Genomic DNA, 24,394 nt, shown 5'->3' with positions numbered 1-24,394 from the left:
TCAGGTCTGCATACATAACTGTTTGAAGGTTTAGGGCTTTTATAACCAATTCCAATTAGATGTTAAATGTGGCATAAATTAAAGGATAACTGCAATAAGTCATACTACAGATGTCAATACTAAATTCATCCATTTGACAAGAAACTAGGCTCCTCTGCAACAGATTTTATGTGACTGGTGTTTCTGAAATGCACTTATTACTATTTATGAACAATATTATTTTGTGTCAAACAAATTTAATACTATCCAAATAAGCAACTGAATGAACAAAGCTTTATGTAAAGTATTAGTAGAAACACAATGTCCCTTAATTTTCCCAAGAAAAGCTATTTGCAAAATAAATAATTGAAAAATCTAATTTCTCTCTACCTGCAAAATAAAAACTGTCCCAGTGGTGTCAAAAGACCAATAAAATAAAATAAAATAAAATAAAATAAAATAAAATAAAATAAAAAATAACTCCTGAGATTACTGGGGACAAAAAAATAAATGAAATATAAAATATGACACTGCGTGTACCCTCCTTTGCTATGTAGCCTGAGATTAAAATGGATTTAGATTTTTTTTTTGCATGTATTTATTATTCCATATGGTGATGCAAGACTCTTTAAAATCTCTAAAGCTTCATAAAACTATTATAAACTTAAATATATAGAATTTTAGAATTACTTTGTTGATTTAGATTTAGTATCAACTGGTTTTTGTGGTTTGTTCCAACTTCAAATCATGGCAACAATAATACTTTTCCCATCAGCAGTTAAATGCGTTTTTTTTTAATAAAAATAAACCCAGACAAAAGTAATGTTGATAACATTTGGAGATATATCATTTGTCAAGGCTTAAAAATCACTGATGTGTGGATTAGCATCAGTGTAAAGAAAGACTGAGATAACTACATAGCTCTGTCGCCACCTGGCGGTCAAATATTGAATTACCATTAAAAAACACTAAAGGAAAAAAAAAAATTCTTCAAGCAAAAAAATCACACAACTCAGATCAATTGCAACATATCAAAAGCATTTAAACTTTAATAAATATTTAACATTAACTTCTTTTTCATATGTACATATATAGTACAGAAATATAGTCGATTTTCCAGATGATGTAACTTAACATGTACAAATAATACAACTTTAAGAGAGAAAAACACACTGGCCCTCGGATGTTAAACTAAGGATCTTTTTTCTTTTCTATATGTATTTTGTCATAAATAAATGCATGAGAAACATCTTAACTTTTGGCAACACTGATGAAAGAAGAACAATTTCATTGACCAAAAAGCAGTCAGTGAATGTTAATTTCCTTTGTGTTTTAACACTTTTTATTTGGCTTTGCGGGAAATTTAAGCACCAAATATTTTCAAATGCCTGTAATAAATCTTTCAAAATTGGATTCCTGAGAACTTAGAAATGTTACAGAAAATGTTTGCTTTGAAGATAGAACTATTCTAACAAGTGTAAAAGTTGAAATCACAACCAACAGGACCTTTGTAAATGTCTAATTTTACCAGAACGACTATTTAATCTCATTCAAAACGACCATTTCATGGGACGCTAACGTCTGAGGGGCTGGCTGCAGTCACTGGCAGTAGCTTAACACTGTAACTTGAGACAACAGGTGATAAATTCTGTTCTCCGTGTGCTTAGAAAAACAATATTTAAAAAATACAATACATCTTATCTACATGGTGATTCAATTCTCAGACAACAGGCTGGTTGTGAAGACTGAAAACAACTTGGCTTTTCAAAGGCCCTGTGCAATATCAAACCTGTTTATTTCTCAGTACTGTGTCTACATGCCAAACTGCACCAACTCTGCAACATTCAGCAAGACATTTTTGTCCAATCTTTGCTTTTCACTTGATACTTAAGGGATGTTTTCTCTTTTTTTATCCTTTTCCCTTTGGGAGGCCTGATATGAAACATTGTTGGACTCAAGAAGAGTTTATCTCCGCTGTTCTATTGTTCTGTGTTGCCCCTTTTCATTCTGAGGAGAAAATTTCGCTTCTCCTCCAGAAGTTCTTGTATTCGTTTGTTCCTGGTTCGTTCTCTGAGGTGCCTTGGGATCAGATTGTTTTGAGAAATGTCACTATCTGCAACAATGACTCTGTTATCGAATGCAGCGATCGAGTTGCTCTCATTATTCTCCGCAGCATTTTGCGGAGGTTTCAAAGTGGAGATGATTTCAGGGTTCACTGTCACTTGTTCTTCCTTTGTGTGAGGGACCGCAGTGGGAACTGGGGAGGCAGGAAGGTCTGAGGTCGTTGTGGAAATGGGTACACCTGCAGGGATGTAATCAGAAAGGTCAAGCCAGGGTGGAAAGGCTCTCTCTGTTGTGTCCTCTCCGTTTATAGTCGGGATCACCATGGAGAGGCTATCCTCCAGCACAACAGTATCTGTGACCACTCCCGAACTGCTGTAAGACTCTTTATTGTTATCACCACTTGGATAAGTCCAGTTGGCAGCTTCACCACTACTTGTCACTGTGATTTCACTAGATCGAATAGCTCGTGTGTCAGCCTCAGTGTTGATGTCATTAAGGGGTGTTATGAAATCATCATAAGGGTCTGGTGTAATGGACTCTTTCTCTGTGTCGCTGTAGTGCATGACTGGAGTTCTGTCTGTGACCGGTGCATCGCTGTTGATGAATGAAGGACTGGCTTTTGAATCAGAGGGAGACGAGCTCACCACTGTAACTTGTACAATGCTGCTGGAAGGAATCATGGAAGAAAATACCCGATAAGGGGTGGAGGATGTGGCAAAGTAAGGAGTGTTCTGTTTTTGATTGGTCTTCATGTCCTTGACTTTATTCTGTTTAACACTGACCTTTGACTTAGCACTTTCTGGGGCTTTTTTTGGGTTGTGTTTAAGGCTGGTCTTTGTTTGAGGTTGTTTTGTGAAAGTTTTCTTTTGATCAGTTGTTTTTTTGGGATTGGGCTTTAAACTAACCTCTTTTTTAGGTGAAGATTTAGTTTTTTTCGCTGGAATGTTCTTTGTTGGAGCTGTCTTTTTAGAAGTGGTGTTTGGAGTTTTCCTTTTTGGAGGATCATTAACTACAGTAGTCATTTTTGGAGTTGCATTTGGTGTAGATGGATTTCTGGTACCAGTGTATGGTGGATTAGTCTTTTTTGCGCTATTCTTTGGGACAGTCATTCTTGGCGTAGTATTTGCTGGATTGGACATTTTCACTGTAGAGTTTGATGAATAAATATTGTTTGGTGTATTATTTAGTGCCCTCTTTGCTGAAGGGTTTGATGGGGTAGTATTTGATGGAGTCTTCTTTGCAGTTGGCTTTGCAAGGATATTCTTTTTTGGATTTATGTTTGGCGGGTTAGTCTTTATCACTTTAGTCTTTGGTAGAATGCTCTTCTTTGGAGGACTAGTTTTTTTGGGACTGGTGCTTGGTGGGTTAGTCTTTATCACTTTAGTGTTAGGTGCAATGCTCTTCTTTGGATGCCTATTCTGTAAAGTATTCTTTGCAGTATCAGTTGAAGGAGAAGCCCCTTTTGATGTTGTATTTGTTGAACTGGCCTTTTTCATAGTTGGGTTTGGAAGAATGTTTGTTGTGGGACTGGTGCTTGGTGGGTTAGTCTTTATCACTTTAGTGTTTGATGGGATGGTCTTCTTTGGAGGCTCATCCTGCAGACTTTTCTTCTTTGCAGTAGGGAATGATGGCAAAGTCTCTTTTGGTGTTGTATTTGTTGGAGTGGCTTTTATCATGGTTGGGCTTGAAATAATGTTTTTTTTGACACTGGTGCTTGGTGGGTTAGTCTTTATCACTTTAGTGTTTGGTAGAATGCTCTTCTTTGGATGCTTATCCTGTAGAGTTTTCTTCTTTGGAGTATGAGTTGAAGGAGAAGTCACTTTTGATGTTGTGTTTGTTGGACTGGCCTTTTTCATAGTTGGGTTTGGAAGAATGTTTGTTTTGGGACTGGTGCTTGGTGGGTTAGTCTTTATCACCTTAGTTTTTGATGGGATGGTCTTTTTTGGAGGCTTATCCTGGAGACTTTTCTTCTTCGCAGTAGGGGTTGATGGAGAAGTATCTTTTGATGTTGTATTTGTTGGAGTGGCCTTTTTCATAGTTGGGTTTGGAAGAATGTTTTTTTTGGGACTGGTGCTTGGTGGGCGAGTCTTTATCACTTTAGTACTTGGTGGAATGGTCTTCTTTGGAGGTCTCTTTGCAGTAGGGGTTGGGATCGTGTTTGTTGGAGTGGCCTTCTTCACATTAGAGTGTGAAGCAATAGTCTTTTTGGGAGCTCCAGTTTTTGCAGTGATACTTGTTTTCTTTTGAAGATTATTCCTTGGTGGAACATAATTTTTTGTAGTATTTCGTTGTGGGATTTCCTTTTTTCCACTTTCCTGTGATGGATCCACCCTTTTCTTAGTTTGTGGCTGAATTTTCTTATCAGGATTATATTTTTGCATGGTGACTGTGTTAGTAGTGCTTTCCATTGGACTTGTCACAGGAGTGGGTGTTGACGCAAGGCCTTTGACACTTGCTGCCCCAGGTGTTGAAGTAGTTGAAGTTCTCTGTAAAAGTGGCTCCGTGATCTCAGCATTTGCATGACTAGTAGAAGGTGTTGTGATTGCATTAGGAGAGATGGTTGGGAGGAAAAAAGAGCTTGTTGGAGCTGGTGGATGAGTGGGAGTTTCTTTGGTGGTAGATGATGAAGATGGGATGGAATAAAGGGTTTGAATTGTAGAAGCTGGGTAATCGGTGGTGACAGAGGTTGGAAAAGTGCTGGAGGAGGGAGAACTCACTGTATCCGCTGGATGAGTGGAAATAATTGTTGAGGGTCTCAGTGAAGACTTGATGGAAAAACGAGGTGGGGTTGTAGAGGCTCCTAAACGAGTGTCAGTAGAAGGTGAAACAGATCCTGAAAAGACAGTGGGGATAAAAGGAATGCTAGTTGCAAGTAATTGATGAGTGGGGATGGTTTTTGTTGTTCTTGGTGAAGATTCAGTGGTATCAATGGTGATGGTTGTTAGGTTTGGGACGTGAGTGGTGGTTGAAGTTGAGGTAGCAGGGACGGCAGTTTTAGTGGGTTGAGCGGTGGTGAAGATGGCGCTGAGAATGTTCTCAGATGGAGTAGGTGAGGCAGTGATTTTGACGGTGAATGTAGAGGTGGAATTGGGTTCAGGTTTGGTGCTGTTGATGGTGCTGCAGGTTTTGCAGCATAATCGCCAGAAGTCTGGTAAAGAGCAGTGGCGCTGCAGAGCCTCCATACGACAGAACACAGAGCGATCTCCTTTACATGGCAGGCCTGTGAAGAAGAGACAAAGAACTCAGACTGGGAATAGAAAAGAACATGATGCAATAGGGTAATATTTCTAAGTTAAGGAATGTACCCTGAAAAAATAGTAGCGTTTGTGTGTGTGTGTGTGTGTGTGTAGTTAGAAAAATACAGGAGTAAAGCCAGATCATCAGCAGAGGATGCAGGAAGGAAGAGAAAATTTTAAGAGCAGTCATCAAATTAATCCAGAGCAGCTGAAATACAGCAAATGATTGCCAGTCTTTAGTTGTCAGTAAAACTTTCTTGGGTGTAAAGAACAACTGATTGTTAACATCTGTCATTTAGATTGGTAGTTTAAAGTCAAACTCAACCACTCAGTGTAAACAAATTATGGGCTGATGTGGGCTTCAGATATTGACACTCTTAATTATCCAAATTGGAACTCCATGACAAATTTCAGCTCCCATTACCCATTGCTGAGATTATGTCAGCAAGATGCACGGAAAATGTCAGGGTTAGCTTAGCAAAAAGGAAGACATAACTTCCAAGACCATAGGTACATGTCTCCAGTCATACAGCGCACATGTTTACAAACAATTGATAATGCTATGTGTGTTTCATGTGATGTTTTGCCAGAATATTAAAAGTGACTTTCTAAGTCAAGCTAATCCACAGTGGAGCAGCATATTGAGGCTGACCTGTAGAAACTCCAGTGGTTACACAATGTCTGTTGCTGTCCAAAAAAAAGAGAAAACTAGGTGATACTGAAGCATCCAGACATTTATAGTTGAGTTAGTTGTGATACTGAGGGAATGTCGACTGGGACTTTACTGCAATCTAAAGCTACAGTTTTCAGGAAAGTGCTATTTTACTAGCTTTAACAACACACTTGATTGTCGGTATCAGCCAATTTTCACTCAGAAATGACATCTCTAATACATGATGTGTATCAGTGACAAAAAAAAATCTAATCAGGAAATAACTATACTGTGTCACTACAAAACAGCATATTTTCTACTGTAAAAATTCCTGCAGAGTGAAAAGTCACACTTTTTAAAACATTTTTATTGATACAACTTTGCTGTTGAGAATGACAGGAACTGAAACAATGAGATGTACGCCCTCCCCCACCTCCAGCTCATTATATAGATATATAGATTTTTTTTTTCTTAAGAAAAATAATTCAACTGTATCGAAAGTTACAAGTTCACAGTCACTTTGGTAAAACACTTGATTACTTGGAAATCAACAAGTCAATCTGTCAGTTGACTGAGAAAAGAACATGAAGTACATAAATTATATTTGCTTTTTAAAGAAAATACAGAATTTCCATGATGATGTAAAAACTGGAATGGCACATTAAGTGTCATATGAAACATTTACAAAACATTAATAAAATTTCCCTGATAAATCAAAGTGCATATAGACGCAGTGCACGTAGTCCATCTGAATGTTTCTTCGAACATTAGCCAGCCCCACGCAGCAGGCCAGTGAAGCCACGAAACAGTTACCCAAAGTATAGAATATTATAGAAGAAGATAACAGTCATGAACATTATTAAATACAGTCAACACCAATTTTATATACAGTATCGCACTGCTAGGTCTGGCATGGTCTCGTAAAGTCCAACTCCAGCAGAAGGAAACCTTGGATAGCTCGCTACATAGTCACAACAGAAATATGTGATCACAATACAATGACAAGTCTGAAGTGTTCTTTTTTTTTTTTTCTTTTTTGTTCTCCAAGATGCCAAATGTGTCAGTACCCTAGGCCCTTTTGAAAATCCTTTCCGGTAGTCGGACACTGGTCCGACGTCAGCTTGGTAGGTTTTGATGGTTGGCGGGTGTGATTTTACGTTGGTTTGAAGCTGCCTCTATTCCGAGTGAAACTTTGAATGAGTAAAGCCATCTCTTTCACAGATAAATGCCGTTACATTCAATCCAAGATAAGGCATTGTTCATGTTCGACAAAAACATAAAGTGAGACCATTGGACGCTCTCGAAATCAAAGTTTATGAGGTATTTCTGTATCTGATCGCAGTGTGTTAAAAGCCCAAATGATTTAGCACCCTCGCACACTCGCTCGCACGTGACAAGACGCACATCCACCCTCGCGCACACGCACTCGTGGACTCGCACGTGGGACAGATGCACGCTCGCACAGACATGTGTCCAAACATCCAGGTGATGGATGCAAATGTGCATGACAAAACATGATCCTATCCTGAAAGAAAAAAACAAAACAACAATAAAAAAAACAAAAACAAGAAGCAACAGTAAAACCACTGATCCATCTGAGCGAATGGAGAGGCAACTAACTGACCAAGTCCTGCATAATATGGGTCAAACCCGTTCCCCACAAAACACTTTGCCTTTATTAAATATTTATCTGTATTCATGTAAAATCATTAAAAAAATACACATAACAGTCAAGGATCTAAGCGATCAATAGCAGTCCAAAGGTTTTAGGCAAATAAGCTACAGCTTATTCATGGTAAAACGTTATTAATATTATTGGTACTCATATAGATTTAGATTTATAGGTATATATAAATACAAATATATTTATAGATGTATTTGTTTAAAGTCTGCAAGCACAAATAAGCTGCATTTATTGAACTTTTGTATAACAGTCAAAGAGAGGATGGCTGATGATGAGGTGGAATGGGAAGCAACCTCAAGTGGTCAAACTACCCTGTATTTTTTTTATTTTAAATTCTTTTTTTCTTCTTATCAGACATACTTCACAATTTTTAACTCCTCAGTTCACTTTGCAAAAATAAAATCAACCAAAACAAAACAAAACAAAAAAAGATCCCCTTATATCTTTTCACTGTGCTGAGTTCTTGTCAATCTGGAAATGGGAGCGCCATTTTCATCCCCGAATGGAACCGAGATGTCAAGATGAGCACTTTAGCAAAGATGTCCTCAGATCACATTCACAATAAAGCTTTCATATTTTTATTTTTTTTTAGATATAAATACTTTTTTTTCCCATATAGATATTTATATACCATTTCTGATTTTTTTTCTCCCACACTGACAGTGCGCTACAAAAGGGAAAAAAAAAAGAAAAAAAGAAAGAAAAGCCCTGCTGCGTCTCAGGTGTGGTAACCCATAACATCGCGCAAAACATGGCTGCCAAATGCAGAGAGGAGAGTGGGTCCCCTCACACATGAACGGCCCCTTTGACACGTCACAGGAGGTGTCACCGAAAACCCGTCTGCCACTTAAAATCCTCTTCACACCAAATTTTTTGTTGATCTTTTAAGTTTTCGACTGGCCAGCGGTTACAACACAATGCTCCATAGAGGAGAGATAGATAAAGAGAGACAGAGCAAGAGAGAACCAACTAGCACACACAGGAGCCAGAGACCTCCCCCGGTCAGAGCCGCCTCAGACACAGAGAGAGAGAGAGAGAACAATCCCCCCCACCCCCCCAAAAGAGAAGCGAAAGCTTTGCCACTCGCTCATACGGGCGTGGGCACAGGCACAAGGCGCAGCAGGAAGGGCAGGTCAGGGGGCCAGCCGGGGCCGGCCCTGCAGAGACAGGAGGACAGAGATGGGCAGGGCCCAGCAGAGGACAGACATGCGGCTGCGGCTGTCGCTGTGAAGGCCGGGCTGGGAGCTATAGAGGGAGGTTTTACGTGATGAGATCCTTGGGTAGTTGGGGTTGGGGCGGGAAAGCCACTGGATCAGAATGTTGCCATTCTTGTTGAGGTCTGATGAGCCCTCTGCAAAGGGGACACAGAGACGGTAAGACAACTCAAGTGCAATAAAGGGAGCATCCTACGAAGGAGCGTTTGAGACATTTATCACTTTCATCAGAAGTTAGGACATTTTTGCACATGTCCACACTGGATATTTTAACTTTGACTTAGATTTTCCTCCACTTGATTGCCTGTGCCCCCTGTGGAAAAACACATGTCCATCACCTTCAGGACTAAACTAGTCCTGCATGTATGAATGTAGCAAAATCTGAAGTAAAGTGGTTTGTTTTGTTCAATGAGCTGCATTTTTGAAGTAACTGCTTAGCAATTTAGCAAAAAAATGTCATTTTGTTTGTCCGCAACAAGAAAGCAGAGAAAACATAATGCAGACACAGATACTACAATAGCTTTGTTTCTTTTTTTCTCTTCCGAACGACTAAAAAGTCTGTTTTAATGTTAACATTTCTTTTTCCACTGTCCTCTCAAATGTCCATTAGGTTTATCAAACATTTGACAGTAACCTTATGTACGAATTTAAGTGTAGCAAATACCAAAATGTTCATACTGAACATTTCTGTTTCACTGCTATCGAATAAGTAACATGTAAATCACAAAGAGTAGCTCTAAACACAGTTGACTAAAGAGTTATTTGAGCAGTGGAGTTTGCTTAACACATACTGCGACATGGTTCCAGGCGACAAACTCTTATGGTGTCAGGCTTGCTGTCTAGACAGAGTCCTATGGTGTTGTCCCTGGTGTGGCACAGTGCCTGCCTCTGCTGCGTCCCGTTTCCACAAGTCACTGAACACTGGCGACACAGGACCATAGCGTAAACATATTTATTCAAAAAACATTTGTTCATATTTTCTATTAATGTCTCGGGTGCGTACTTGTGACCAGGGTCCGACTCTCCACTGCGTGGGGCAGGGATATCGGTTGCAGGACCTGCGGGACTCAGGACGGTCGTCGCTGCAGTGTTTATTGTGTATGAGGCGCGTCGTGTTGTCCTCCGAAGGCTGAACACAGGTGACGGAGCGTACTTGCATCCCTGTCTTTCCGCAGGGTTTACTGCAGTTCTGCCACTCTCCTGTCACCCAGCTGCAAGTGAAATACCAAATGTTTGGGAAAACACCGGAGCGGCAAATTAAGAGAATCATCTAAAAGTGGTAGAAGCTTAAAGACAGCCTGAATATACATGATCGGGTGTAACGTAGTGACTACCCGGCTTGCACTATGTTGGGTTCCCCTTTGCTGCTGAACTGGCCTGACCTGTCAAGGCATGGAAACCACTAGATCCCTGAAGGTGTGCTGTGGTATGTGACACCAATATGTCAGCAGCTGAAGCTTCAAATCCCGTAAAGTTGTGGGGTTGGTGCCTGTGGACCTCATGCGTCGGCCCAGCTCGTTCCAAAGACGCTCGACTAGATTGACGTCTGAGGAATTTGGAGGTCAAGTCAATAACTCAAACTTGTAAAGTTGAAGTGAACCACCTACATTTTATGGCAACCATCAGGGAATACCATGCATTACATCCATGCGATGCAAAAGAATGCGTGATTTATCAGGCTAGTCCGTCTTTACACTGTGGTTTTTCGTTCTAATGACTAGTTGATCATTGGACTCAGCAAGGGCAACGTTACTTGTCTGTGGCTTTGCATAAGAAACACACTGAAATACATGATGAATTCTGTCACTTTACCATCAGAACCAGAAATGATGTCCACAAGAAGACAGCTACACTACAGTAGTAGCCTGTTGTCGTTTCTCTCCACATGTGCCTCACTCTGACCCAGTGACTGAGCCATCCCAAGTCCATTCTTGTCACAGTAACTCACATAGTTAAGAGCTCCACACATGGAAGGCCATATTGCTCCCTCTTTATTCATTTCCTGTGGGACTTGTACTCTGAGGCGACAATCTTTTGCCCTCCTTCAGCAAAGTGACTGGCAGAGTCCGTGCATATAAAATTTTCAGCTCCTACGCATAAAATTTGCACAGTCGGGCTTGCGACAAGACGGTTGAAAAAATGTTCAACTTTTGTCGCTGGCATCGTGTCCCATGTTGGATTTCACCACGGCGGGAATGAATTTGGCGTTTTCGTTTGTCTTGTCGATGCCCGTTTCTCGAGCCCCTTAAGCTTGTCAATTTTTCCCTCTTCTAACACATTGGCTTTTATGTTAACATGTTCACTTCCTGCATACGTGCAAACAGATGCCACGGTTATAAGATAAATAGAGTTTTTTTTTTTTTTTTACTATTCCTGGCACTGGTCATAACAAACAATATCTACCTTCAATTTCCAGAACGAATTACTGAGTACATACATGGGTGGAGGGCAAGGCTTCTGGTTGCAGTCTCTTATGTCTCCTCTGGGCTTCATGTTGGACTTATTACAGAAGCTTTTGTGAACCATCTTGCTGTCAACTTTCCTTCTGCATCCATATCGCAGATACTGTTTCCCTGAAGAGAAGGGGACAGTAAATTGATGATTCTAGGATATAATAACGGAAAAATAAATACATGTGACTACGAAGGCCGTGCGGTGACTGGCTTTTTTAACATACCTCCACCACAAGCTTTGGAGCAATAAGACCATCTCTTCGGAGCCCATTCGTAGGCACTGTCCTCTACCAGCATGTTGTCCTGAATGTTCGAATCGCCGTCCATATTCATCATGTACTTATACGACAAATTGACATCCTCGTCGCCATGCAATTTCATCTACGGGAGAGATCGGCAAAGAAAAATCTAAGGAAAACTGGTTTAATTTAGGATTTATGGTCATAAAAACCAAACTTTTAATTTGATCCTGCTGTTTGTACCATTATTAGAATTCCATGTCTGAGGGGCCCAGTGGTCTGGACCGTTTCCTTGTCGTTGTCGTTCTCATACTCCCATTCTACGCCCTTCTCTATCACAGAGCGGGACTCGGGGTAGTCGTTTTCGCCGTTCAGAAAAAACAGTCCTGATGCCACATTTTTAACAGCTGTGAATGAATGAGAAATAATAACTCTTTATACGGAAAAAAAAAGGAAACATACACAGAACGTGCATGACAGAAAAAGGACCAAGGGAGGGTTTCGTTTACCAAAAGTGTGTGAGGTGGCTTTCAGCTCCTGAATGAGTAAATGCCTCGCTCCTCTGGGGATTTCAAGAACCTTAAGGAAGCCTGAAATGACAGACTCAATGAGTTTTTTTTAATTTTTTTATTTGGGATCTAAAACCCTCCAGCCCCCTTTCAAAGAGCTCAATTTGTAGTTTCCAGATAGGACACCTAAGCAGAAAAAATGCCTCACTGGAAACTTTTTTTATTAGTTTGAGCCTGAAAAAACAGACTCTTCCAGGAATTCAGCTCTCATGAGCTAGGCCTGCCCTGACTTCAAGAGTTAGATAATAGACTCAACATTAGCTCACGAACTTTGACGTAAAGTCTTGGCAATGTTCGCATGGAAACATATGGTCAAACTTCCCTGAGGTTCAGGGACATTTTTAAGCATCTGCCTCTAGAGGGCGATGTTTATTTAAGCATCAGAACGAGGGGGAGACGGGAGAGAGAAAATACATTCCAGCAGTTTTTCTGCCAGGATAGAATCAAGTCAGCTTCCTCCGTTTACCCTGCTTTTTAGCAGTCCGCATGATTGTGTCTTTAAAGGTTTTACAGCTGGAGTTGTCGCCTCCGCACACGCCACACTTGTCCTCCTGCTTCGAGGAGCCCACCACGCCATCGCAGCCCACCTTCTGTTAATGGAAACCAAGGAAGCCGATGAGAATAAAAGCAGCTGTTTAACTTTGAGGCACACAAACAGACGCACACGTGAAGAACCTCACCTCACACTCGCCACGCACGCACACGCTGTGCGGGTCCTTGTATGAGCAGAGCGTGCCATCCAGCACCAGTTTCTCCATGAGGACCACATCTCTGGTCTCCTTTGACTGGCAGTACAGGTGGCAGCGTTTGTTAGCTAGAAAGCAAACATATTTTCACATTAAATAATAAAATAAAAAAGCTCCATTTTACCCTGATTACGTAATCGCATTAGTTGGCACTGTTAATCCCATAATTACTCATACCAGCGCAGATTTAAAATCATCTTTAACTTGACCAACACGTTTTCTTTCTTTCAAGAAAGGATGCACAACGTGCCAAAGATGTCAGCAGAAAAGTTTTGGTTTGACTTCTACTGACAATTAAGTAACTTGTCTGAAATTAATACAACTGTGAGTTGGCGGTAAAATTCAAAGTTGTGCAGGATTCAGAATTGACTATGCTGTTGTGAAACATCCGAATAAAAATTATAAAAAAAAAAATAAATATATATATATATATATATATATATATATATATATATATATATATATATATATATATAAACTAAAGAGCTCAGTAAAAACCAATGTTTGGACATTTTGTCAGCTCAGGACTAATGAAAGGAAAAAAAAAAGGCAATTTTTAGTTGTCCTCAAGTTCCAAAGGCCCCAGTATGAAGTCATGTTGAAACACTACAAGAAACTAAACACTGTTGAAAACCATGAAGGAGGTGGCTGCAAGTCATAAGTGACACCTTCTCACTGCCAAGGCTGATGGTGCAAGAGGTGAAAAAGCATCCTAGGAACAAGGTCGTTGTGAAGAACCAACTGCTGGACACCATCGATGTGGAACAACAAACAAAGGCTATTCTTAGACTAAGGCCCACAAAAGCCCACTTGGCTTTTGCAAAATCTCACCGAGGCAAAGAACAAGATGTTTTGATCTTCTGTTTTATGGCGAGATGAAACAAGTTTAGTTATTTAGCCACAATCAAGTATTTTATTTGGCATACAGAAGAGAAACACTCTAACTCAAGAATAGCATTTGCAGCCTAAAATGGCAGAGGGAACATAATTATCTAAATTAAATTTATATCTAAAGTAAAGAAGAGAAGGTTTACCAACTAAAATATTAACAAATTGGAGCCGCAAATTCAGAAAGCTGATTTGACTGTGATAGACAGTCTGTTGGGGGGGGGGGGGGCAGTTTACCATGCAGGTAATGGCAAAGAGCCCTTCCAACTTCAAACACTTGGAGCTTGTAACCCAGTATGAAAAGTCAAAGATGTTCATACTGGGTTAATAGTGAAGATATGCAAAAAGCTTGCTGGTAACTATGTCGAATTTTCAAAGTTAAAACATAACTTTAAACCTAAATCACTAAGGGGTACAAATACGTCTGGTCTTAATTGTTTGTAAGTAATAATCTGAATGAGATCTTGGTGAGTCAGCATAATGATGAGTCTTATTGTGTCTCTTAGTCACACTACAACTACAGAGACAAAACCTGGCAGACCGTCCCGGTGAGAATGAACACTCCTACTTTATCACACACACACACACGCACGCACGCATGCACGCACATGCACACACACACACACACACACACACACACACACACACACACACACACACACACACACACACACACACACACACACACACACACACACACACACACACACACACACACATCAAGGCCTCTGGCCAGCAGCCAGAGACCTTGTCTTTCAGAGCTTTGACTCTAATAAACAGGTGGCAGACATGCAACTAATCTACCTCAGCTAGCTTCACAAATGCTGGTATCCCTGGTAAAGACGTGTGAAAAGCCTTAAAATATCTCTTCAAATTTATCAGTCTTTTACTGCAGTAGCATACAGTAAGTTCACACAGAATTAATTACTTTGAGTACATTTACTCAGGGGGAAAATAAAGCCCATGTTCAGAAGTGATTATTTTAAACAAAATCAACAGCGGCACAAGTATTGGTAAATGAAAAGGTCGAGTCTTTTCACCAGGTTGGTGCATTAAGAGAAGAGATTGCCATCTTTGACTATTCCTGTTTGCTTAATCACTCTAAGAGTCCTTGGTCCTCTCTTATTCTCTATCGTCTTCAGCTCTCACCACAGGTTTTGTGGATACTTTAAGTCTAAGGTTTGAAATTGTCAGGGAAAAATGCTGTTTGGTAAACATTTCTGAGCTGATTTGATCATGTGTTTTGGTTCATTGCAGAGTAGAAAAACACAATGGTAGCTCAAATTGTGGCGGTTTATGATTTGTTCATTATTTTGTCAAGATTTCTACTTTGTATTCCGTGAATTGCCCAAATCCTCGTCATTTATCAGTTTATGAAGTTTGTTTGAATATTACACAGTTAAAGTTTACATGTTGTTGAATGCTGCGTCCTGCTTTCTGACTACTTTTTGGTTGCTTACGCTGCTACTTGAGAAATCTTCAGTTTTCTAGATGAGGTCACCCGATCCTTTTCAAAACGTCCTGATATTTTACTCTTAACAGGCCCAGAAACAGACCTACGGCATCACAATCCTCCACAATACTTAACAAAAGGAGAAGAGGTCCTTCACCACATGTTTATAACACTGAACAGACGTTATGAAGAACCGGCGACCCTGTGATAATCCCCTCTTAGTAGAACTGTGCATTAGGAAAACACTTAGTGTATGATTTTTGTTTGTTCGTTGCAAACTTAGGCTTCAGACAGTATTTCAAACTGGTGAAATTAAAAACGTTGTTTTATCGTAAGAATTTGGCTTCGTTAAAAGAATTGTATGTGGCTTTAACTGGTGTATAGACAAAGAAAAAAACATATTTATAATTTCTGAATGACTGATACTTATCAGCACATCTATTCCTGGCATGTAGAGCCTGAACGCTTGGTGCAATACACACAGTTTGTTTTTTGTTTTTTTGTGATACAGATACTGCATACAAGTACATTGCTTTAATTACATGTTTCTCACAAACTATGAAGTCCTAATCCTTACATACGAAATAAGTATCGGTAGGAGGCTTTTTATTTATTTATTTTTTTACATGTATTTACAAGTTCTTCCAATAGGTGTGTGAGCTCCTAATAAAGAATCCTCCACAACGTGGTGACACCTGATCAAACCAGTGTTGTACATGTGCATTCAGTGCAGTCAAAAAGAAACACTGCAGAGGCTGAGTCTGTATTTATAGCATCAGCATGATATACTATTCATAAATCAACACGCTCACTCAGAGCCAGTCTGTTCTTCTCCCAGTAACATTTTCACATAATAATAATAATAATAATAACCATAACATCACAGTGTAGAGCAACAGAAGACAGCATCCTCAGTTTGTCAGGACCTGCTCTGAGATGCTCTGGGGGGGGGCAAAAGGTGTTAATCAAAGTGTTTTGCAAACACCGCTGTATATTGGGAGACATGTGATCTCCTCCGTGTGAGAACACAGAAAGCTTCAGACTGCAAACCCCCCCCCCAAAAATTAGCTGCTTGGCTGATACCTCATGTTTTCTCCTCTCAGGAGTAATTCACAGTACAGCTGTTGATACAAGGGAAATTCCCAAAAGGGGGAATAAAAACAATTTGTTAGACAAATATTATAGTTTCACATCTGCAGTTGACATTCTCACACTTATCATGGAAGTCAAAGATGATGGATCGTGAAAGGAATTCAGTTTCACCTCCTTCAGAATCATTTTTTCCCTCACAAACACACACTGGTTTGGACGTTCACACAAAGAGAGGTAATTTATGACGCTGAACGCTTTAGTGAGAAAAAAATAATAATATGGCATTTAGAAGTAACAAGATTGAAGGAAAAACAATTTAGGAAGGTCATTTAGATAGGAAGTAAGCGCAGTGCTTTGCTGTACAGTTGCCCTTTAGATGGATGATAATTTCACGTGTATTAAGATGGAAGTGACAGTACAGCTCTTAGATAGGCTGGAGCTGACAATTTTATGCATGCAGCCATGTTGATTTTACTATTTCTTCAATGCAAACAGTTTCTGTGCATTAGATGGCGAGTTTAGGGCTTGTTGTTTGGTATTAGTGGGATTATTTAGATATGGTGAATAAAACCTGGAGAAATCTGAGGATTAATGAGATTAAGATGTCTTTGGGTAGAGGAGGCAAAAACTCCCAAATCATTTCCAATTGTTAAAGATATGCCATATCTTAAAGACATGCCTTAAAGCTGAGCTCCCATTAATCGAATAACACAACGCCACATGTTCTAAATAGCGTAACACACAGGCCCAGCAGGACCTAATCACTCCTGGTTTGCTGCTGTCAAGCTGGTTCAGTATCTACTCACGGTCTGGGTGTTCATAAGGCAGCCAGAGGTGCTTGTTGATGTACTCTGAGGCGTGGCACTGCTCCTCCCTGGGATCACTGTAAATGTCTTCACATTCATTGGAGTTGCACATCTGGAACTGGTAAGTTGCCCCTCTGCAGGGCCGGCCACCATTGGCCGGGCTGGGAAAAACAAGAGGCACAAGAAATGTTCTTGGCGTTTTTAAGTGGTAATTTGTTCTTTTGCTTTTTTTATTTTATTTTTTTTTATTACACTTTAAACTAAAATGATCTCTTTAACCCAGTGTTTCTCAGTTCCGGTCCTCAGGCTCTCCTGCTTTGCCTGTTTTAGTAGTTTCAATTCTGCCACACACCTGGCTTGAACCTGTGGGCGATTTAACAGGCATCTGCTGCACTTGATGGCGGCACAGGAGGTCATGCAATCATATGAATCAGGTGTTCTGGAGCAGGGACACATCTAAAGTCTGCAGGGCAGGGGGGGGGGGATGGCGACTGGAACTGAGAAACATCCTGTAACGCTGCCTTAAAAATACACAGTGGTGGTCACATTCACAAGTACACCTGGTAATCGCATCCTAAATTGAAGAGAAGTCCAACTTTTAATTCTGCAGTAGGTAACTTATATATATGTACATAATTCTTAAAATTGTGACCATGTCTTGACCTCCCTGCGGTCTTGCAGACAACTCGCAAAAATGCATTGCTCCTTGTTGGAAACAACCAATCAGATGCAGGAGGAGGACCTGGGTGAATTTAAAAGGAACTATGTGCGCTAACACTAGTTGGTTGTCAGTGAAACCATAACATTTTTGTTGCGATCCAGTTGCATGATTACCTTATTTTAAATCTGTTTACACACCTCCACCTCATGGCCGTGGCGGACACTAGACATGCACTAGAAAATAACGTCATACCTGGGATTGTCACAGCTTCTGGTGCGAAACTGCACTCCTCCCCCACAGGTTCGTGAGCACTGGCCATACTCGCTCCATGATCCCCAGTTTCCATCTTGCTTCATGATGTCAGGAGTCAACCAGATGCAATGACCTTTGAAGCAGTGCTGCCCGAGAGCACAGAGATATGCCTAATTTAGTAACTACATATTGTGCGTAAAATCTTTTACAATATGTTTTTCTTGTAAAAATGTTGCAATACCTTTCCATTCCCACACATGGTGCCATCAATGGGTGGCCCCTTCTTGGTTTTGCAGAAGAACGGATTGTCTGGGTGACTGCACCACAGCTGCTTGCAGGGGTCAAACGTACGGTACTGTTTGGGAGCACAGAGGTTTCAGCATGTAGTCAAAAACAGCAGCTCAAAAATAAACATGTTGCTTAACAGGTCAATCAAAATGTAAACTGATGGGAAGTTTAACACTCAATAAAGTTGAGATGGGAGGAGAAATGCCACAACAGTAGCAAAGACAGAAACATACCAAACAAATACCAACACTTAATCTTACGCAGAGCCACTGCAGTTTACACTGGGACCCACTGAGAAACACACAGCAGTTCATGCAAATTCTGTTGACAGATACAGAGCCCTGCAAAAGTAATCCTACGTCTTGTTTCGCATAATCGCACTTTACAATGACTAACATTAATACATTTTAATAGGATTCTAGGTGACAGACAAACACAAAGCAGCAGCAAATTGTGAAGTGGAAGGAAATTGATACTCAGCTTGTAAGTCCTTTTTACAAACAAAAGATTCTGATCAAAATATATTCGTACTCAGACCGTTTTACTATGATAACCCTAAATTAAGTCTAATACAAATCCACATGTGTGCAATTTATTCTGTATACAAATACAGTTCTCTTAAAGCGTCAGAGGTTTTTGTAAGAGAAGCTGCTTGTTCTCTACAAACAGCTTCACATAGACCGAAGAACACTAACTAGATGAGAAATAAAACAAAAAAAAAACAACAAAAAAACTGTAAAGTTCATAAAATCATGTTTAAAACTCTGGTAAGAGAGAGACTTTACAGTGGAAAAGCAGCTTTTTGATGCCCAGCCTGTTTGGTTCTACCCCAGTTCTTAACGTCTCCACTACGATCTGCTCCCCACTGTTAATGGTGTGCTAATAGTTAGGAGCGTGGGCAAGCCAGTAGTGTGCAGGAGCTGCAGTGAAATCCTCCAATGATGTTTTCAGCGACACTCGGCAATGGAGAACCTCATGGTTGTGGTTTTTATGGAGCCAACTAAACCAGATATTTCATTTTGTCTTCTAGAAATTCATTTGTGGAGCAAACGTAACGAAAACCATTCAGATCCAGAGTTTCACACAAAGCTGCAGCTCAGACGAAACCTCAACCAGAGCTGCACAGTTCCTCGCTTCATCATTGCTGCCCATTCCTCAGAAAGACTTGCTGCTGCTTTGCATGGCTGCAAAATCAATCCGCTCCGAAATGCATGACGCATGTGTTCCTGGCGCTGCTCGTGATTAAACTCATAATTACGCTAGTCCGCACTGTGCAGTTCTTTGATAGCAGACGCCATGACTGCCGGTCCACAGCGCTGATTGAGAGGTTGTTTGGAGTTTGCAGTGACGTACATCATGGGCCAATCAATGAATGCAGTCAGTTTTCGATCAAATTACTTGCATGCATTACACTTAGAGCGGTCAGTACAATTCCCGAATTAGGTTCAAAAAAACGGAGAAGAGCTGTCCTGAGCCATGAATCTGGTCAGGATGGACCGAAGCAGAACTGGTTGAAGCCACTCTAGTGGAGAATTGGGCTCTACTGAGTGCTGCCCAGTCCTTCATCTGAACAAAAGCATGGCACAACGGCAAACCCCTCAACGCACTGCAGTTCCCCTAAACGTACAGGCCAGGTAAATAAAGCTATAATCACAGAGATACTCAGGGTAATGTTAGAGGAGCTGCAGAGATCCACAGCTCAGGTGGGAAAATCTGTTTACAAGGCAAGTTTTAGTTGTGGGCTCCAGAAGACAGACATAGTCAATAAAAGGCACACTGAGTCCAATGAGTAGCTTACCACTGCAGGGGACACCGGATTCAGGTGGAAGAACATAATTTAGTCAGAGGATACCAACACTGAACATTCTGACCTTCATGCAAACCATTCTGTGAAGAAAAACTCAGTGCATATAAACCTGATCACTGGATTCACTGTGCAACAGGACAAAGACCCACAGAGCTGCAACTGTCTGGATCAGTGTATTCAGTGTTGGAATCTGATTGTGAAAGTAGCCCATACAAACGTTCTCCTATTTTGCAAAAAAAAAAAAAGAAAAGCATGAAAAGAATGGGCCGTAATCCCAGCTTCTCTTTTCCAAAAACTGATGAGAAAAATGACCAAAAGCATCTGCAGCTACAATTGAACCAAAAGGTGATTCTTACAAGTTAGAGAAGGCTTAATAAAAATCTACATCAAACATGATATATGTATATAATTTTCCTTCCACTTCACATTGACTTTTTGCGTTGATCTATCGCACGAATCACGCACCATGGCGTGCCTGTAGCAATTTTATGACTCCAGGTGTTATATATACTTTTGCAAAGCACTGTAAGGAGGGTCAGAGGGCAGAGTGTTTCAAGACAAAAGGTGAGATATCTGTGACTAATGAGATGTCTCTCGACATGGCTTCAGAAGCAAATTCAGCAAATCCCCCTCCTTGTCTAAAATGAATCAAAGTGCCATCAAACAAACCAGCCTGCCCTCCTCTCTCCTTTCCCCAGAACCTCCCACCTACCATGACCCTCAGGGACTTCTACAGGTCAGGAGTTGACTTACAAACATCGGCTCAGACTGCGGTAGGTAATCGTCAGCTGTATATAGACTGGAGGATCCTAAAATACAGGAAGGAAAAAGGGCCTCTGTTCTGGCTGAGCCCTTTCCCCCCCAAGGATGGGGAAGACTTCTCTCCAACCTTTTCCACTCGTTTACAGTCATAAAAGTGCCAATATAATGAGTCTCTTCCTACCAGAGGTGCAGTGATTTACCACCCGTACGCAGAAAAGGACTCCAGGTACAGTGCTGGATGGAGCCATAAGGGCCACACAAATGAATTGCAAGTGTCCCGTTGTTTTGAAGGATTTTGTAGTGGCTTTCTCTTAAAGCACAAGCATTTTAGAATCCTGCAGACCAAATCCTGACAAAACTGAGACGCAGAGTACACAATCAAAACGGAAATGAGGGAGCAACATTACATACACATGACTTTGGGTAACAAAAAGAACGAGAAAACCTAACAAAACAAAATGACACGTCCACACGTCCTCCTGGAGGTGGGGGTGGCCTTACCTGCGATCCTGTCTGGCCCACCTTTTGTAGCTGAGGGGAATGAGTTTGACAAGAGAATAGAGGGTAATCTAGCAACGTGTGCAAGCCCCTGAGCAAACCCTTAGTCAAGAAACAGCTTTGCAACAGCGTGCCACAGTGGCTTCACAGTCACAGAAAAAGATGATGCTGACTGCAAAGGAAGTACAAGATGCCAGAAAAGATGCTGCAGCTTGATGAAGCTTCTCTAGTGATGTTTTTGTCTTTACACAATTTTTATTTGTAGCAGGGTCATGTAAAGGCACTGTGGTATCAAGGCAACTGAGAGGCTATAAAAATAAACTTTATTTTTATTTTTTGTAATTAAATTAATGACATTAAGAAGTAATAGCTAACAAAACCAATTACCTGCTTTTAAGCAAGATGTCAATCCCACCAGAGGCCGGGAGAAGAAACAGAGGACATCAGAAAAATGTCAATGGCTACATAAGTCACTTATTTTGGTCAAAGGTAATACACTAGCAGACAACACTGGGCTCAGTTAAGAAGCCCAACTCTTAAAATTTGAGAAAATACTTAAATAATTCAAGCTACTTTACAAACCACAGTGGAAAAAAAAAATCACTTTCAAACTCTGTCTGTTGAGGCTTAACATTTACCTGTCACTTGTGCTTAGAAGCTAAAGCAACACTAAGCTTTGACTGAAGATGCGCTCAGTGTGATGATGAATGAAAGTCGAGCGTTGACAGACTACGGGGGTCTCTTACCGCGGTGCACATGGTGTAGCCCACACCGAAGTCAAAACGACACTGTTCATTCATGGAGTAGTGCAAACCAGGAAGTTGAGGCAGCGACGGCCAGTTGTGGTCAAACGGGTCGTCCCGGAGACAGTCGTAGGAACTGAAGGGGAAGTGAAAAACCTTTCATTTTCTTTCCTTACCTGTAATGTTCCTACATTTCCTGGTACCTCTGGAATAAATGCACAAGAAAAGCTAACTTTTTTTTAAATTTATTTATTTATTGTTACAGCATGTACTAAAAAAATAAGTTTGTCAAACTGAATATTTTGCTCAGATTTGCTGATTTATCTGATTTAAAAAATGGTTCCGACTAGGATGGATAAGATTTTGTGCCCTGTTCACACTAATATGAATATTTTATAAAAAACAGACACATTCTGCTCTTGACAATAGGCCAAATAATATCTTGGTGAGAAAACCTGAGATTTTGAAACGCTCTTTGTGGAGTGTGTCTGTTTGAGCTGGACATGTCAAATATCATAGCAGCTGCATGTAAAAAGTAACAAAACTTGAGATCAGAGCTGACCAATAGGAGTCTCTACATGTCAAGACTCCTGCATGTACTGATATGTTCTGGTGCTCATGTCTCACTGAAGGTAGCGTCCCAGCTCCTGCATGCTACATCTGGACCACTGGAAGCGGTGGAAGGCAGCTTGCACCAGAGGAGCCATGATGCTGCCCATGGGCACCTCGTCTCCACAGCGGTTCCCCTGGCCATCGTGCTCCATCCCAAGCCTACGCATGAAGAGAAGAAGAAAAAGAAGAAGAGTGGTGGTGGGGAGGACAAAGAGCAATAGAGACAGAGCGGGAATGTGTGGGAGGAGTAGATCAAGGAGCAACAGAGGGAGGATTCCATCGTCACATACTGACCACTTGAACAAAACCGTGATGAATTAGTAAGCGACTGCTTTGCTCTCTGATCTACTTTGTTACTGGTGACACTTACACGTGCCCGGTTTCATGGGCCACCACAAAGGCAGAAGAGAAACCATCCTCGTGGTTCAAAGTGCAGCTCCTCACCGGGTGGCACATCCCCGTCACCGGAGCATAACCTGAACAACAACCAGGGGGAGAGAAGTGATGTTTGAGATTTACCGACTTACTGCTGCAGCGCTGACGAAACATAATCATAGACAAAATGACAAAATGCTATACTAGCTAGGTTTAATCCTCATTTAGGTGTGCATTCTATGAATAAATATGCTTTTTATTAATTATTATTATTATTTGGTCAAGTAGACTTCCTTTATCAAATCAAAAACACATATCTGTTTCAATTTTGCTTTATTATTAACAGAGCAGCTCTACTCATCTTAAAATTACTTTACACACACACACGGATTCCATTTACTCTTCTTGTTACTCTTTTAGCTGTTTGGTTTGCCAGGATTTTATTTCAGGGGCGTCACATTTTTAATGTATGGTTCCGGAAAAAGGCACTGTTGAAGTGCGAGCCACAAACATTTACATTCATGTGTCTAATCTTAAGTCCAAGATGCTGGCTTCTCTCTTTGCAAATGCCAGTCTTCAGCTTCCTGTGTGTGTGTGTGTGTGTGTGTCCTGCACTCTCTTTAATTGTGGAGCTGTGGCTGCCTCTTCTCTGTATATTGATTTTCTGCTGCTGAAGGCTGCGCCCAAGGGCAGCTGAAGGGCTTCTGGTTAGCTAGGCCACTGGCTTTAGAGGCCTCTCCCCTGGGCCTGGCTGTTAGCTTGTGCTCTTCTGCACAGAAAACCATCAACCACTAAAGCCACAGTGCACCTTGCAAATTATATGAGGCAAAGGAAGGAGGGTGCACACTTCTCTATGTGTCTACAATCTTTTTCGTTAAAAGCGTGAACACGCAGCAAGAATATAATGCACAACAGCGTTGAGTGTGTTCATTGTGTCCTTTAATACCCTGCATGCCCGTGGGCCCAAATTCTTGGCGTGTCAGGAAAATGGCGTGATCATGATACTCGGCGTCTCCCGTGTCTTGCTTCTGCTGCAGAAAGGCCCAGCGACACACGTTCTCCAGACTCTGAGATGGGTTCCCAAGTTCAATCAGGCTCATGGACTGAAACGCAGAGCAACACGAAAGAAGTGCAGGGATTATTTAAAAAAAAACAAAAAAACAAGGACATCCCTGTTTTAGTTAATGTATGTACAGCAATTTATTTCACCCTGTAGGGGGCAGTGTCACTGTGTACTTTTCTTTTTTTAATAATTTTTTTGATCTTAAAAGATCTCACAAACTGCTGGAGCATTTCTTCCACTTCATCACACAGAGAAACA

The 24,394-nt window shown here is 40.9% G+C and overlaps 1 protein-coding gene across 2 annotated transcripts in view; it reads right to left on the bottom strand.

The window, feature by feature from the left end:
- Positions 1-1,000: 1,000 nt before the first annotated feature.
- Positions 1,001-24,394, bottom strand: part of LOC106920872 (A disintegrin and metalloproteinase with thrombospondin motifs 2-like) — a 124,352-nt gene continuing 100,958 nt past the window's right edge. Inside the window, exons 6-22 of one of the 2 annotated variants that reach the window (XM_014992168.2) lie at positions 24,020-24,176; positions 23,069-23,174; positions 22,714-22,857; positions 22,090-22,222; positions 18,230-18,343; positions 17,989-18,134; positions 17,076-17,236; positions 12,771-12,904; positions 12,557-12,680; positions 12,031-12,111; positions 11,765-11,928; positions 11,507-11,663; positions 11,267-11,402; positions 9,833-10,040; positions 9,621-9,750; positions 8,880-8,966; positions 1,001-5,263 (exon numbers count right to left, since the gene is read on the bottom strand). In XM_014992168.2, the coding sequence (XP_014847654.2) occupies positions 1,959-5,263; positions 8,880-8,966; positions 9,621-9,750; positions 9,833-10,040; positions 11,267-11,402; positions 11,507-11,663; positions 11,765-11,928; positions 12,031-12,111; positions 12,557-12,680; positions 12,771-12,904; positions 17,076-17,236; positions 17,989-18,134; positions 18,230-18,343; positions 22,090-22,222; positions 22,714-22,857; positions 23,069-23,174; positions 24,020-24,176 (5,487 nt within the window). In that variant the 3' untranslated portion in view covers positions 1,001-1,958. Of the gene's footprint in view, positions 5,264-8,748; positions 8,967-9,620; positions 9,751-9,832; positions 10,041-11,266; positions 11,403-11,506; positions 11,664-11,764; positions 11,929-12,030; positions 12,112-12,556; positions 12,681-12,770; positions 12,905-17,075; positions 17,237-17,988; positions 18,135-18,229; positions 18,344-22,089; positions 22,223-22,713; positions 22,858-23,068; positions 23,175-24,019; positions 24,177-24,394 lie in introns of those variants that run through there. The other variant, XM_088009637.1, reaches the window with a different exon arrangement.

The sequence above is a fragment of the Poecilia mexicana genome, unplaced genomic scaffold, assembly GCF_051168715.1.
Source record: "Poecilia mexicana isolate PSO_F unplaced genomic scaffold, ASM5116871v1 scaffold_10, whole genome shotgun sequence".
Taxonomy (NCBI): domain Eukaryota; kingdom Metazoa; phylum Chordata; class Actinopteri; order Cyprinodontiformes; family Poeciliidae; genus Poecilia; species Poecilia mexicana.
The sequence above is the reverse complement of the archived record's forward strand: the minus strand, read 5'-3'. Positions and strand labels throughout refer to the sequence as shown.